Here is a 16463-nt window from a genome sequence, read left to right on the forward strand (position 1 = left end):
CAAATAACACGTCCTAGATCTAATGAATGAAATATTCTCATTGAATATTTGTTCTATACAACGTTTATGACAAATATATATATATGATGGTCTTGGTATATTCGGGTTTCTTCCCATGTAGGATTTGGAGATTTCTGGTGACGTTTCGACGAGGTCCCACTCGTCATCTTCAGGCTGGTGTTTCTGTCTTTGTTCTAGGGCGAACACAGCGAAACCTGAGCTGCCTTCCTTCTATAAATACTGGTGGCTGGCTGTGGTTTGACGGCTCAGCAATTGCCTGCTATGTAGAAACTTCCTGGTGGGGTAACACCTGGGGTCGTTGATTTAACTGAGGTATTCTAATTAGTTAATGATTGTGGATTAGGGGTGATATCCTGAGTATTTGGAGCTTGCAGGCTACACATTGCAAAACAACCAAGTAGCCTGCAAGCTCCAACTACTCAGGATATCACCCCTAATCCACAGCATAGCTGGCTGGAGAATTCTGGGAGTTGAAGTCCACAAGTCGTAAAGTTGCCAAGTTTGGGAACCACTGTGACCTAAAGAAACTGTTTTCCACTTGGGTTGCAAACTCGACCAAGGCTTGGGAGAACCAACCCCAATGGGCATCATCTAGGAAGGGCTAATAAAAAGAATGGACCCATTATTTGAAGACGTTTTGCTCTTCATCCCAGAAGCTTCACAGGTGAGGAGTGAAATGCCTTCAGAGAAAAAACAGAAAAGTCCAGTTGCCTCTTGAAAAAGCACCTTTGGGACCACCACGACTCGGATGAGACTGAGAATCTCCATTGATCGACCCATTAGTGCTTCTGCTAATAAAGACACCCTCCAATTGAGCTCAGATTCAAGCGATTACATGGTCACATTTATAAAGTGATTTTAGCAGCAATAGGGACATGCTTTACTTCAAACGTGATTGACAGACTCCACCAAGACCCAGGAGATTCCTGGCTGGAAATAGTAACTGTATTGTATTCCAGGAAATGATCAGTTGTCAGGAAATAGTAATTTGGGATTTACTTTAGGTCAAATCAGAAGCGTTTGCATGCTTTTGCTCTATCAATTTTGGAAGTGGACGTGATTTTCCTCTTAGGTAACTGTTGTTGATGGGGGCTTGTTTCCATGCGTTGTTATTTATATATTTATTATTTATTTATTTATTGGATTTGTATGCCGCCCCTCTCTGCAGACTCGGGGCGGCTAACAACAGCAATAAAACAATATATAACAAAATCCAATACTAAAAACAGTTAAAAGCCCATTATATAAAAACCAAGCATACATACAGACATACCATGCATAAAATTGTAAAGGCCTAGGGGAAAGTATATCTCAGTTCCCCCATGCCTGGCAGCAGAGGTGGGTTTTAAGCAACTTTCGAGGCCGCCACAGAAAAGGCTCTTCCCCTGGGTCTCGCCAAGCGGCATTGTTTAGTTGACGGGACCCGGAGAAGACCCACTCTGTGGGACCTAACTGGTCGCTGGGATTCGTGCAGCAGAAGGCGGTCCCTGAGATATTCTGGTCCGGTGCCATGAAGGGCTTTATAGGTCATAACCAACATTTTGAATTGTGACGGGAAACTGATCGGCAACCAATGCAGACTGCGGAGTGTTGGTGTAACATGGGCATATTTGGGAAAGCCCATGATTGCTCTCCCAGCTGCATTCTGCACGATCTGAAGTTTCCGAACACTTTTCAAAGGTAGCCCCATGTAGAAAGCGTTACAGTAGTCGAGCCTCGAGGTGATGAGGGAATGAGTGACTGTGAGCAGTGAGTCCCGGTCCAAATAGGGTCGCAACTGGTGCACCAGGCGAACCTGGGCAAACGCCCCCCTTGCCACAGCTGAAAGGTGTTTCTCTAATGTGAGCTGTGGATCGAGGAGGACGCCCAAGTTGCGAACCCTCTCTGAGTGGGTCAATGATTCTCCCCCCAGGGTAGTGGACTGACAGATGGAATTGTCCTTGGGAGGTAAGCCACAGCCACTCTGTCTTGTCTGGGTTGAGTTTGCATTTGTTGACACCCATCCAACCATGTTAGCTGTTCTTGATGGGGGTTTGTTACATGCCTTCCCATTTAACAAGTTTTGTGCAAAACAGGAGGAAGTCTCCTCCGTATACCGGTTTGAGCTCCTGAATTTAATCTCTCAAGATAAGCAAATAAGTTAGGCTGAAATCTCCACCACTCATCCAGCCCTGTCAACATCAGCCTATCTTACTAAAAGGCTCACGTCTTGCATCTGATGCGATCCCAATTTGATTATACATACCGCAGCCTGGTTTATCATACTTATTTTATACTCCACCTTTCTGTCAAGAGCTCAAGATGACAAACATCACTTTCTCTGCTTACTTTGACCCACAATAGTGTTCTGCGTGTCTCAACTGCCCGTAATTACAGGGTAATTAGTCCAGGAAGACACACACCACATGATAAAAGGAAAACCCAAAAGTTTTATAAACAGAAAAACAGAAACAGCTCCCTTTTTAAATGTCAAAGGGATTTTCTGGTACACACAAAGCACAGGTTAAATGCAGTCCAATTGCTCTCCCAATAACTGGGAAATTGAGTCCAATTCTAAAGTCCAGAGAGTCCACACACAATTTTGAACAGCAAAAACCACAATCTTGATGAAACAATGAATCAGATAAACTGCCATGAGGCTAAAACACCAGGCTGCACTTTTATCTGTAGCACTAATTACAGCAGCCCCACCCAACCACAGGTGGTCTCATTTTCTCTTGTAATAATCCTTCAGTTGTTGTCTCCTATGCATCACTCTACGCATGCGTGGATGAGTCACTAATTCTTGTTCAGAATCCAGGAATGATACAGATGATTGATCTCCTCCAGGGCTGTCTGCCAAACTCCCCTCTTCCCTGTCACTCACGCTTCCTTGATCAGAGGAGACTTCGTTGGCAGATTCTACTGGGAGCAAAACAGGCCTGCGACATGTGGATGTCTCCCCCACATCCACCTCCACATTCCTTGGGGCAGGAGCTGGGCCAGAGCTAACCACAACGAATAGTAAACCTCTTGAGTAGGTTGACTGAGAGGATTACTACTTTAAAGTTATCCCTGGCTAAGGGTAGACATAAAGCTACCATGTTTTTGGGAGTATAAGACACACCCTTTTCCTCTCTAAAAGAGGCTGAAAATTTGGGTGCATCTTATACTCTGAATATAGCCTTTTTTCCCCCAAAAGAGAACAAAACATTGACATACAGAAAAGAAACAACAAACATACAAGAAAAAGTAGGAGCTATTGCCACTCTGCTCTTATCAGAAGTCTTCGGAGAAAAACCTTTGCAATTCAGATCATACAGAAAGGAAGAAAAATAACATATACTTATATTTTCCTAATATTTACAAATTTTAACTATATAGTACTATAAAATATTATATTATTAAATTATATTATTAGATTATTTAAATATTCTTCTATTCAACCAGTCATAGACCTTGTCCCAGATTTAAAAAAAACCCATATACTTATATTTTCCTAATATTTACAAATTTTAACTATATAGTACTATAAAATATTATATTATATTATTATATTATTAAATTATATTATTAGATTATTTAAATATTCTTCTATTCAACCAGTCATAGATCTTGTCCCAGATTTTATAATATTCAGTCTCCTCTTGTCTCTTCAACCGTCTCAATGTAGCCTTTACAAAGCTTTTTTCTAGCTCTAACAAGGTGCTAACGATCTTCCAAGCTCTTACTGGCTTGCAGGCTTTTTTGTTGTTACTCTCTCTGAAGAATGTTTTTTCAGCCCTAAGTCTTTGCAGGCTTTTTTTGCCATTGCTACTTGCTCCAAATAATTTTTTCCCTAGCCCTAATGAGGTACTAATGATTTTCCCAGCTCTTACTGGCTTGCAGGCTTTTTCATTGTTACTCTCTCTGAAGAATGTTTTTTCAGCCCTAAGTCTTTGCAGGCGTTTTTTGCCATTGCTACTTGCTCCGAATAATTTCCCCCCAGTGCTAACAAGGTATTAACGATTTTCCCAGCTCTTACAGGCTTCCAAGCTTTTTCATTGTTACTCGCTCTGAATAAGTGGTGTTTTTTTTACGTCCTAACCTGGGGATAAAATAATGTGCTGAAGTTGACCAGACTAAGGTCCCTAGCCAGATGGATATCTGGTAAGCAGATTCCTCCCCAAAAACTAAGGTGCATCTTCTACTCTGAAAAATAAAATAGTTCCTCCAAGTCCTAGTCCAACATTTTAACCATTACTGTACTAAAATCTTGTCTCTCCCCCAGAATGTAGATGCACCTTGCACAACCTAGTCAATCTTAACTGATTTCAAATAGCAAAGTGTGAATTGAATCTGGTTAGTATTTGGATGACCACTATTTCTCAATCCTGGCAACTTTAACGTGTGTGAACTTCAAGTCCCAGAATTTTCTGCTGTAGCGAACTACCTGAGAATTCTAGCAGTTGAAGTCTATGCATGTTAAAGTTGTCAAAGTTGAGAAACACTGCCCTAAAGCATCTCTGATAGATGGTCATCCAGCGCCCATTTGAAAACGTTCAACAACAGCACTCACAGGTACACGTGCATGCTTTGGGCACTCGGTCCGGAAAAGTTTAGCCATCACTGGACTAGAACAATTACTTCTAAACGTCTGGACTTTATATGCTCCTGTAGCATTTACCTTTTTGGCAACTGCCTCCGCCAAGCAGCTCAGGTTTTAGCTTGTGGTTGATAAGAAGGCCAGATCTGAGGTTGCCGGGTTGTCTTTTAATTTCAATATCAGTACCTGGGACAGCTCCATTATTTAAATTCACCAAGGCCCAGTCCTCAAGAAGGCCTCTTCTGTCTCCAGATAGACCAGAGATTGATCCAGAACTATTCCTCAAGGAGAAAGGACAGTATTAAGCAGTTCATTGCTTGGTAGTATCCTATAGAATATTATTTATTGGCCAATTGTGATTGGGCACACAAGGAATTTGTCATTGGTGCCTAGGCTCTTAGAGCACATAAGAATAAAATACATTCATCAAGAATAAAAAGGCACAACACTTAGTGATAGTCAAGGTTACTAACAGGCTACCAAATTGAACAAGGAAACTAATAAAAACAATATACGTAAATTGAAAGATACAAGCAACATAGTTATAGTAATAAATAATAAATAGCCGATCAGTTTCCAGTCACAATTCAAAATGTTGGTTATGACCTATAAAGCCCTTCATGGCAGCGGACCAGATTATCTCAGGGACCGCCTTCTGCCGCACGAATCCCAGCGACCAGTTAAGTCCCACAGAGTGGGTCTTCTCCAGGTTCCGTCAACTAAACAATGTCGCTTGGCGGGACCCAGGGGAAGAGCCTTTTCTGTGGTGGCCCCGGCCCTCTGGAACCAACTCCCCCCAGAGATGAGAATTGTCCCCACCCTCCTTGCCTTTCGTAAGCTGCTTAAAACCCACCTCTGCCGCCAGGCATGGGGGAACTGAGATACTCTTTCCCCCTAGGCCTTTACAATTTTATGCATGGTATGTCTGTATGTATGTTTGGTTTCATAATAAGGATTTTTAACTGTTTTAATATTGGATTGTTTATATGCTGTTTTATTACTGTTGTTAGCTGCCCCGAGTCTACGGAGAGGGACGGCATACAAATCCAATAAATAAATAGATAGATAGATAGATAGATAGATAGATAGATAGATAGAGCAGCTGTTCTTAACCTGTGGGTCACAACCCCCTTTTCAAAGCTTTTTTTCAGCCCTAACAAGGTGCTAATGATTTTCCCAGTTCTTACTAGCTTGCAGGCTTTTTCATGTTTACTCTCTCTGAAGAATGTTTTTTCAGCCCTAAGCCTTTGAGGGTTGAATGGCCCTTTCACAGGAGTCACCTAAGACCATTGGAAAACACATGTTTCTGATGGTCTCAGGAACCGAGACATCACTCCTCTATCTGTCTCCAGGTGGGTTCACCCACATACAAATAGACTACTGGGGAAAAAAACCCTATACTATGGGAACATCTGAGCATGTGCAGAAGCCAAATTTCTGGCACAGGCATATGTTGCCATCTTGTTTTTGCCTCTCTTTTTTTCAATTTTGTTTTTAAAAATTCAGCAATGCGCATGCATGCATACACATAGCAAATGCAGTCTTTACGGGGTAGCCATGCTGCCAAAGAGGAAGCAAACCAGCAGTGACCTAAGTTAGAACCCACCCCTGAGTTTCCTAATAATTTTATTATTTTATGGTTGGAGGTCACCACAACATGAGGAACTGTATTAAAGGGTCACAGCATTAGGAAGGTTGAGAACCATTGCAATACAGTCTTAGTAAATAATTTGTGTTTGTTTATTCATTCATTCATTCATTCATTTATTTATTAGATTTGTATGCCGCCCCTCTCCGTAGACTTGGGGCGGCTAACAACAATAATAAAACAACATGTAACAAATCTAATATTTAAAATAATTTTAAAAACCCTTATTTAAAAAACCAAACATACACACAAGCATACCATGCATAAATTGTATAGGCCTAGGGAGAAGGGAAAATCTCAATTCCCCCATGCCTGACGACAAAGGTGGGTATTAAGGAGCTTATGAAAGACAAGGAGGGTGGGGGCAATTCTGATCTCTGGGGGGAGTTGGTTCCAGAGGGTCAGGGCCGCTACAGAGAAGGCTCTTCCCTTGGGTCCCGCCAAACGACATTGTTTAGTCGACGGGACCCGGAGAAGGCCAACTCTGTGGGACCTAACTGGTCGCTGGGATTCGTGCAGCAGAAGGCGGTCCCTGAGATATTCTGGTCCGATGCCATGAAGGGCTTTATAGGTCATAACCAACACTTTGAATTGTGACTGGAAACTGATTAGTTGTTAATTTAATTTAATTTAACTTCTTTGGCGCCCAATTCTGGTGGGACTCAGGGCGTCTTACAACAATAATATCATACAATATAACAAAGTCAAATATAATAATAAATACAGTAAAACCTGTCAGAAATAGGGTGATTTCTTGAAGTAATATTACAATGCAAGAAAATGGCCAGTAACCATAATCAGTATGCAATCATGGGTTTGCTAACTGTGCTGCAACCTGATTGGTTGTAACCTATATAAAAGAAATAACACCCTTGCATGGGTGTGGTTTGTGGTTAGTGGTTTGGGAGTGGTTGCAGTGGTGGATGTAATAGTAGTTTTATGATAGTATTGTGGGTGGTTTGTTATAGTAGTTCTTCTTTCCCCAAGACAGTGTGGTTGTGTTGTTGTTGTTGTTGTTGTTGTTGTTGTTCTTCTTCTTCTTCTTCTTCTTCTTCCTCTTCCTCCTCCTCCTCCTCTTCTTCTCCACCTCTTTCTCTTCTCCTTCCCCTTCTTTCTTCCTTTCTCCCGCCCTCTGCCCTTTCTCCCCTTCTCCCCTTTCTTCGTCTTCCTCCTCCTCCTCTTCTTCTTCTTCTTCCTCCTCCTCTTCTTCTTCTTCCTCCTCCTCCTCCTCCCCTTCCCCTTCTCCTTCCCCTTCTTCTTCTTCCCCTTCTTCTTCTTCTTCTTCTTTGTCTTCTTCGTCTTCTTCTTCTCCTTCTTTCTTCCTTTGTCCCTCCCTCTGCCCTTTCTCCCCTTCTCCCCTTTCTTCGTCTTCCTCCTCCTCCTCCTCTTCTTCTTCTTCCTCCTCCCCTTCCCCTTCTTCTTCTTCTCCTTCTTTCTTCCTTTCTCCCTCCCTCTGCCCTTTCTCCCCTTCTCCCCTTTCTTCGTCTTCCTCCTCCTCCTCCTCTTCTTCTTCCTCCTCCTCCCCTTCCCCTTCTTCTTCTTCTTCTTCTTCTCCTTCTTTCTTCCTTTCTCCCTCCCTCTGCCCTTTCTCCCCTTCTCCCCTTTCTTCGTCCTCCTCCTCCTCTTCTTCTTCTTCTTCCTCTTCCTCCTCCTCCTCCTCCTCTTCTTCTTCTTCCTCTTCCTCCTCTCCCTCTTCTTCTTCTGGTTCTTTGTTTTTCCCAACGGCTGAGCAGGAAGGGCCCGTCCTTCTTCAAACTCACCCTCTCTCTCTCTCTCCCTCTTCGGAGCCAGACTGTTGCCCTTGCCAAAGTTCACTACCACCATATCAACAGGGACCTCAGGGCTGGACTTCGGCAGCTGCTGCTCAGAGGCTGGCTGAGTGTGTTTGGGGGTGTGTTTGGGGGTGGGTGGGGGACGGCAGGGGAAGGACGCGCCCTTAATGAACACCTTCTAACATTCACACGTCGTCGAGGGCTCCGCAACGCCCGGCGTTAGTTGCTCCTTCTCAACAAGGCTTTGCGCCCGCCTCGGGCTCAAGAAGACCTGTTGGAAGCGAGCCTCGGGATGCAGCGCAAGGACTGGGCGGAGGGACTTGTGCTTTTTATTTGGGGTATGTCGGGGGGGGGGTTATTTCAAACGGTGCCCCCCCTCCTCACTACTAAGCATCCTCCCTTCCCCCCTCCCTGAAGGCTGCCTTCGGAGCATCTGCAGCCTCAAGTAAAAGCTTTTCATCCACCCCCACCGCCTTCCTCCATTCCCAGCGAGCTGCGCGATCGATAAGGGCAGCGCTGGAGGGAGCCGTGCCGAGGAGCCAGAGAAGCCCCCCCCCTCTCAGCGCCCCCCCTGCTAGCTCCAAAAGCGAGAAACGCTGTGTGTTTCTCCGGGTGTGTGTGTGTAGAGGAGCAGGACCGAGTTTGGGTCTCTCTCCCTCCCTCCCCTCCCCCTCCATCTCTCTTTCTCTCTCCCTCCCCCCGTCTCTTTCTCTTTCCCTCCCTCTCTCCCTCTCTCCCTCCCACTCTCTTTCTCTCCTTCTCTTTCTATCTCCCTCTCCCCCTCCCTCTCTCTTTATCTTTCTCCCTCTCTCTCTCCCACTCCCTCCCTCTCTCCCTCCTCCCCCTCTCTCTCCTTCCCCCTCCCTCCCTCCTCTCTTTCTCTCTCTCCCTCCCCCTCTCCCTCCCTCCGTGTGTGTGTGGGGGGGGCGAATGGAAGGGCGATCCATACAAAGGCAGAACTGGAACAAGACGCTGGGAGGCGGGGGGGGGGGGGGGCGGGAGGAACGGGGAGCGCGGCGGGGGCTGCTAGGCTGCCGGGTGGACATCAGGCGAACTCCCCGGCCTGGATGGATCGAGCAATAAAGCAGAAACGCCCCGTGATAGATGGACCGGGAGATTAGGCGCGATGGAGTGCCGTGATGTATGGCTTGCTGATACAGTCCGGGGCGGAGGGGCCGGCAGGCGAACGAGACCTGAGCGCCGTCCTCCCACCTCCGCCAGCCTGTCCCAAGGCGGCCTCCCCCTCCGGCCGTGGCTCTCTCTCGCTCTGGCTCCTTTCCTTGTTGGCGTGCAAATCTCTTTCCCTCTTCTTCCTACAGGGACCGATCGATCATCTTTCCATTCTTGATTCCTTTTTTCTCCCCTTCGCTTTCTTCTTTACTGGAACCAACCTCCTTCCTTCGTTCCTTCCTTCGTTCCTTCCTTCGTTCCTTTCTTCCACCCCCCTCATTTCCTTCCTTGTTTCTTTCCTTCCTTTCCCCCCTCTCTCCTTCCCTTATTTCCTCCCTTATTTCTTCCTCCCCTCGTTTCCTTCCTTATTTAGTCCCTCCTTCCCCCTCCCTCCTTTCCTCCTTCCCTCCCTTATTTCCTCCCGAATTTCCTTCCTTCCTCTTGCCCTTCCTTATTTCCTCCCTTATTTCCCTCCTTCCCTCCCTCCCTCCCTCCATTCTTTCTCCCTCCCTCCCTTATTTCCTCCCTCCCTCCCTTATTTCCTCCCTCCCTCCCTTATTTCCTCCCTCCCTCCCCCCTCCCTCCCTCCCTTATTTCCTCCCTTATTTCCTCCCTTCCTCTCTCCCTCCCTCATTTCCTCCCTAATTTCCTCCTTCCATTCTTTCCCTTCCCCACGTTCCTTTCCCACCAATAAATCCAAGCTGTTTCCCAACACTTCCAGTCCACCAACTCCGGGTGGGTCGGCCTCCCGTTCCCAACCAGTAGCGGGCGACGTAGCCTCAGCCCGCCCCGGGATGGCCCCCAGGTTGGGGAAGGGATGGCGTCGAGTCTGCGCTCGGGCTTCAACCCTCCAGCAGCCGGTATTGATTCCGCCCCCCCCCCCCCGCACTCCAGCCGCCTTCCCCGAGCCCCCCGCTGCCTGTCCTCGCCTTCTCCCCACCATCTCCGCCTCCTTCTCCCACCCCCTCCGTGCAGCTGCCTTCAACTTTCCCATTTTTCTCGCGCGAGGTGGAAGGCAGCCGAGCAGCCCGGCAGGTGGGCACCGGGTCCTCTTTCCAGCCGGAGGGTTCGAGGCGCGTCCTCGCCCGCCCCTGGGGCTTCGGGCACGCGCGTGGGTGGGCGCGCGTCCGCGGGCGGGAAGAGGCGGCCAGCCCCGGTGCCGTGACGTCAAGGCGAGGCGAGGGAGGCAGAGCCGAGAGGCAGCGCGGCGATTCGCAGCCCCGGCCAACGTCGGAGGAGGCGGAGGAGGAGGCGAGCAGGAGAGAAGGCGAGCAGCCCAGCCCCGCAGCCTCGGGCAGGAAGGGAACCGCCGCCGCTGATCGCCTGTCCAGCTCTCCCCGCCGCCGCCGCTGCTTCCTTCCTGTGTGGCTGCGGCCGCCGAGGCTGCGGGCGTTGGAGCCCTGCGGCCGGCGATCTCCGGCGATGGCTGCCCACCTGGCTTAAGGCGGCGGGGCGGGAGGCGGAGATCCGGAGGGGGCGGGCGGGCGGGGTGGAGGAGGAAGAGGAGGCGGGGGTCCGCCGTCGCCGACCTTCCCCAGCGATGGAGCTGAACCTCGACGGACTGGGCAACCTTCACCAAGCCGGGGAGCTCTTGAGCCCCGCCGGGGCGCACGCCAGGCAGCCGCCCCCTCCCCCGCCCCCTCCGCCGCCGTCCACGCACCGCAACTTGGTCCCCTCGCACGGGCGTCCGGCCATGGTGTCGAGCATGGCCTCCATCCTGGACGGGGCGGGCGACTACCGTCCCGAGCACAGCCTGGGCGGCCCGCTGCACCCGGCCATGAGCATGGCCTGCGAGTCCCCGTCGGGCATGAGCACTTACACCACGCTGACGCCGCTGCAGCACCTGCCGCCCATCTCCACCGTCTCCGAGAAGTTCCCCCACCACCCGCACCACCACCACCACCACCACCATCACCACCATCACCCGCCGCACCAGCGCCTGGCCGGCAACGTCAGCGGCGGCTTCACCCTCATGCGGGAAGAGCGCAGCCTGGCCGCCTCCATGGGCAACCTCTACGGCCACTACCCCAAAGACATGCCCGCCATGGGGCAGCCCCTCTCGCCGCTGGCCAACGGGCTGGGCGGCCTCCACAACGGCCAGCAGTCCCTGGCTCCTTACGGGCCCGGCGGCCACCTGGCCGGAGACAAGCTGCTCTCCCCCAACGGGTTCGAGCCCCACCTGCTCTCCCGAAGCGAGGAGCACCTGGCCAGGGGACTGGGCGCGCCGGGCGCCGGCATGATGCCCGCCCTCAACGGCCTCCACCCGCACGCCCACCCGCACGCCCAAGCCAACGGCTCGCTCCTGGCCGAGCGGGAGCGGCAGGGCTCGGCCTCGGGCTCGGCTGGCGGCGGCGGCGGAGGAGCCGGCCAGGTGGAAGAGATCAACACCAAGGAGGTGGCGCAGCGCATCACGGCCGAGCTGAAGCGCTACAGCATCCCGCAGGCCATCTTCGCCCAGCGGATCTTGTGCCGCTCGCAGGGCACCCTCTCCGACCTGCTGCGCAACCCCAAGCCCTGGAGTAAACTCAAATCCGGCCGCGAGACCTTCCGCAGGATGTGGAAATGGCTGCAGGAGCCCGAGTTCCAGCGCATGTCTGCCCTCAGGCTGGCCGGTAAGGGGGACCGGGGCGGGGGTCGGCGGGGAGAGGACCGCGAAGGCGCGCGGGGGTTCGGGCATTTCAACCGGCTTGACAAGCGGGGTGGTGGTTGGGACACAGGAAACGAGGAGGGGGGCAAAAGCCAGCGATTGAGGGTCAAGGAGGCAGAGAAAGAGAGGCCAGAGAGGGGGCGCGCTGCTCTGAGGATCAGTACGGGGGTGGGAGGTACGGGGCAGGTGGGCAAGATAGCCTGGGCATTTCAGTCTGCGCCCAAGCGCGCAAAGTCTTTGTTTTGGCGCTTCAGCTGACCCCTGGCTCAGCCTTTTCAAGGTGTGTGTGTGAGAGAGAGAGAAAGAGAGGGGGGGAGAGAGAGAGAAAGGGAGAGAGAGAGAGAGAAAGGGAGAGAGAAAGAGAGAGGAAAGAGAGATGGGGGAGGGAGACAGAGAGAGAGATAAAACGAGAGAAAGGGGGAAAGAGAAAAAGAAGGAAAGAGAGAAAGAGAGAAAACGAGAGAAAGAGAGAGAGAGAAAGAGAAAAAGAGGGAGAGAGAAAGAGAGAGAGAGAAAGAAAGAGAAAACGAGAGAAAGAGAGAAAGAAAAAGAGGGAGAGAAAGAGAGAAAGAGAGAGAGAAAGAGAGGGGGAGAGAAAGAGAGAGAAAGAACGAGAGAAAGAGAAAGAAAGAGAAAAAAGAGGGAGAGAACGAGAGAGAGAGAGAGAGAGAGAGAGAGAAATAGGGAGAAAGACACGGAGGGGGGAGAGAGACTCTCTCTCTCTCTCTCTCTCTCTCTCTCTCTGTGTGTGTGTGTGTGTGTGTGTGTGTACAGTATGCCGATCCGCGGGGCGCCCACCGCTGTCTCCACCGATTTCTTTCTTGCCGGAGCTCCATCCAACCTTCCTTTTTTCCACCCCACTTGGCCTCTTTCTTTCCCTCTTCCCGTCTCGGGGGCTCTTCTCCCCCCCCCCCCCCCCCACAAGCGCTCGGCGTTCCTCAGGCAGGCGAAGGTTGAAGCGCGGCTGTCGGGCGCTTCCCAGATGAGCGAAATGACTTTTGTCCGCGGACTGGTCCCCAAACCCCGCTGTTTAAAACGACCGCGGTCGAGGAATGGCTTGCCCTGCGTATTTTCCGTTCCGTTCTGCCTTTGCGATCGGAAGTTGGGGGGGGGGGGGAACCCCCAACCCGCCTAAAATGTGCCAAAACGGGGGTATCATTTATTAGGCATAAACCCATGCATGAGTTCCCCTGGGATTGGGTTGCATAGAAGTCACATAAATTAATTAAATTAAATGATGTGTTCTAGGTTTACACGGGTGTAGGAGGCTCACGCGCGCCTAGCAATACGCGGAGGTGTTCCAAAAAACCCCGCTGCGAACATATAGTATCGAAAGGGAAGATGCCGTGGGTGTTTTTCATCCACGCATCGGTCCGTCCATCTGTCCCTCCATCCCAGATTCTCCCCCCGCTCTCTCTAGCTGGGTTTCGCAATATGCTCCGAGAAGAACGTGGCTGGATCGTCCACGGTTCGAGGTCCGGTGGGAACCCAGCCATTGTCTTAAGCCCGCGTGTGGTTGCGAACTAGGGATCCACTCCGAGCAGGTTTCTTTGTTTCGGACGCGGCGCGGCTCTGTCCGCCAAGGCAGCCGCAGTTGTCTTGGGTGAACCGGTTTTTTAAACGCGGGGTGTACAAAGTGTGTGTGTGTGTGTGTGTGTGTGTGTGTGTGTGTGAATGTGCGTATGTTGTGCACGGTACGTGTGCACGCGCTCTCGTAGTCACCCAAATAGATTGCGGGGATGTGTGTGTGTTTGTGTGTGTTTGTGGCTGATCTCAGCCCTTAAAGGTTGTTCCCGGCGCGGCGTCTTTCACAAGCAGCTTCGCTCCCCAAATAAAAGCGGCTGGATCTCGGCCGCTTTTTCAACTTATTCCGTGTTGAGTTGAGCGTTCGTTTCCTTCGCGGGGTGAACGCGGGCGGTGTGTGCGCCCTCGACGCCTCTTTAAGACGCCGCCTTTGCCCAAAGGGGGAATCCGAGCGCTCCGTGTACAGCCGATTCCGACGCCCAGTTATTTGTGACGGCGAAAGGAAAGAAAGGTCCGAGTTAATGTCTAGGTTGTTTTTTAATTTTATTTTTTTTAAAAACCTGGGTGAAAGAAGAAGGGCGCCCTTTCATTTTTAGTAAGGATATTAGGTGCGCGATGATTGGGTTATTAGTAGTGTGGCCTCAACGCATGAGAGAGAGGAGGGGTGGAGAGAGAGGAAAAGGAGGAGGAGGGAGGGAGAGAGGGATGGAGGGAGACAAGGAAGGGAGGATGGAAGGGAGGGAGGGAGGAAGGAAGGAAGGAAGGAAGGTGTCACGCATGGCTGGAAAAAAAAATGCAAGCTACCAAAAGTGGGTTATATGAAACACAGCACAGAAGGAAGGAAAGAATGAGGGAAGGAAGGAAGGAAGGAGAGAGAGGGGGAAGAAAGGAATGAAGGAGGGGGAGAGAGTGAGAAGGAAGGAGAGAGGGAGGGAAGGGAGGGAGAGGGGGGAGAGAGAGTGGGAATGAAGGAAGGAGGGAGGGAGGAAGAGAGGGAGAGATAGAGAGAGGGAAAGAAGGAGGGAGGGAGAGAGAGAGTGAGAAGAAAGGAAAGAGAGGGGGTAAGAAGGGAGGTGGGAGGGAGAGAGAGAGAAAGTGAGAAGGAAGGAAGGAAGGAGAGAGAGGGGGAAGGTAGGAAGAGGGGGAGAGAGAGTGGGAATGAAGGAAGGGAGGAGGGAGGGAGGAAGAGCTGGGGAGATAGAGAGAGGGAAAGAAGGAGGGAGGGAGAGAGAGAGAGAGAAGAAAGGAAAGAGAGGGGGTAGGAAGGGAGGCGGGAGGGAGGGAGGGAGAAAGTGGGAAGGAAGGAAGAAAGGAGAGAGAGGGAGGGAGACAGCTTGGTGTGGGCCAATGGGCTGATTCTGTAAGTAAAACACCTTAGGGAGGGCTTCAAAAGCACTACGAAAAATGGCACCGCACATAAGTCTATCGCTCTTAGTAGCTTTCTTTTAAAAACCCCACACTCCACTATTATTAAACATTCCAGGCGCGCGGGAGAGCGAAGGGACGGAAGGGAACACGTGGGCAGGGGCCGCAGGGAAGGGTCCTGGGGACTCTCTGAGCTTGGTTGTTTTCTCGCGGGCCTTTCATTACCCAAACTAGGTTACACCATCAGTGCTAGTCCATTTTAGGACCGCCACCTTCGTTCGTGCAAACGAAACGCCTGCAGGAAAACAACCACCCCCCGCCCCCTAAGGACCCGTCGGGTCAGCCCTGAGCTACAAATACGCTCGGCCTTTGGCGACCTCTGTTCTCCGTAATAGGCGTCTCCTTCCAGAAATATTCAATGCTGAGGGTCCCTCGCCTTTCTCCGCCTTGCCCAAACTCCAAATCTTGCCTTTCGACCAGCAGGCTCCCTCTGCTTGAGGCAGGAAGCGGGGAAAAGGTTGGATGTTGTATGGTTGAACTGGTGTGATTGTGTTTAAGTGGTGGATTTTTAGATTGTAATTTTAAAAAGAACGAATGAACGAAAGAAAGAAAGAAGCTGCAGAATTACTGTATACCTATGGGTAAAATAAGCATTCCAAAGGAAAATGGGGTCATATTGTCGTTGTTTTTAATCTCAATTGTTGCAAATAAATAAGAAAGGAAGGAAGGAAGGAAGGAAGGAAGGAAAAGAAAGAATAGGAGGCCCTTTTAAAAGATCCGGGATCGAAAACCTAAATGCAGGGCCACTTTGACTCTGGGTACAGGAAAGGGGATTTCTTCTCTTGTCGGCTTTATACATAATTTAATTACCGGCTTACCTATCAATCAATGGGAGAAAAAACATATTTTAATATCACTATTAGGAACCTTTTATAGCAATAGCATTTAGCAATAGCGTTTAGACTTGTATACCGCTTCATAGTGCTTTGAAAGCCCTCTCTAAGCAGTTTACAGAATCAACCTATGGCCCCCAACAATCTGGGTCCCCATGTTACCCACCTCGGAAGGATGGGAGGCTGAGTCAACCTTGAGCCGGAGGTGGGATTTGAACTGCTGAAATACTGCTAGCAGTTAGCTGAAGTAGCCTTATTTCCTCTTAGCTGGGATAGTTCCCTCTCTTTGATCCAGTTTCTCCTGCCCTGGCCTTCAACGTTCCCATCTATCACTTTTCCATTTTCTTGTGGCGGTGAGTTACCTGGTTTATTTTTTACTTTTGTCCTTATTCTCTTCCCTCTCTTCTCCATTCACCCCTCCCCTCCCCGTCCTTCGTTCTTTTGGACCTCAAAGTAGTGTATATAATTATTACCTTGGGTTGACCCCAAGTTCATTTACTGTTAGGAAAAGCACATTTTCTCCCCACTGTTCATAAATGCCATGTTTTAAACATGAGCACTCCAAAATATACATCTGGGAGCACTGTAACTGCGACACAACTTCATCACACTATTGTTATCGGAGAAGGGTGGCATACAAATCTAATAAATAAATAAAATTAAATAAATAAATAAACACATTGTTCTTGTTCTTGTTCTTATTCTTCTTGTTGTTGTTATTATTATTATTATTATTATTATTATTATTATTCGTAGTGGCAGTAGCATGGAGGATAGACTACCCAGGCTTCATGCTCTGCGGAATCCCGAGCATGATACCATGGTTTTACGAGACTGAAGGATGCCAATGCAATTATTA

General features: G+C 49.9%; 2 protein-coding genes across 2 annotated transcripts in view; both read left to right on the forward strand.

Moving 5' to 3' along the window:
* Positions 1–7346: 7346 nt before the first annotated feature.
* On the forward strand, positions 7347–10618 carry LOC139159332 (uncharacterized; the record flags this gene model as incomplete). The annotated part of the gene is given in 3 exon segments (XM_070736688.1): positions 7347–7368; positions 7371–7975; positions 10070–10618. Coding segments are annotated over 3 exon segments (1176 nt in total), but the record flags the coding sequence as incomplete, so codon positions are not given.
* A 97-nt stretch (positions 10619–10715) lies between these two features.
* Positions 10716–16463, forward strand: part of ONECUT3 (one cut homeobox 3) — a 130476-nt gene continuing 124728 nt past the window's right edge. Inside the window, exon 1 of the mRNA XM_070732612.1 lies at positions 10716–11787. Coding sequence (XP_070588713.1) covers positions 10716–11787 — 1072 coding nt within the window. The remainder of the gene's footprint in view (positions 11788–16463) is intronic.

Source organism: Erythrolamprus reginae, chromosome 1 (assembly GCF_031021105.1).
Source record: "Erythrolamprus reginae isolate rEryReg1 chromosome 1, rEryReg1.hap1, whole genome shotgun sequence".
NCBI classification, from domain to species: Eukaryota; Metazoa; Chordata; class Lepidosauria; order Squamata; family Dipsadidae; genus Erythrolamprus; species Erythrolamprus reginae.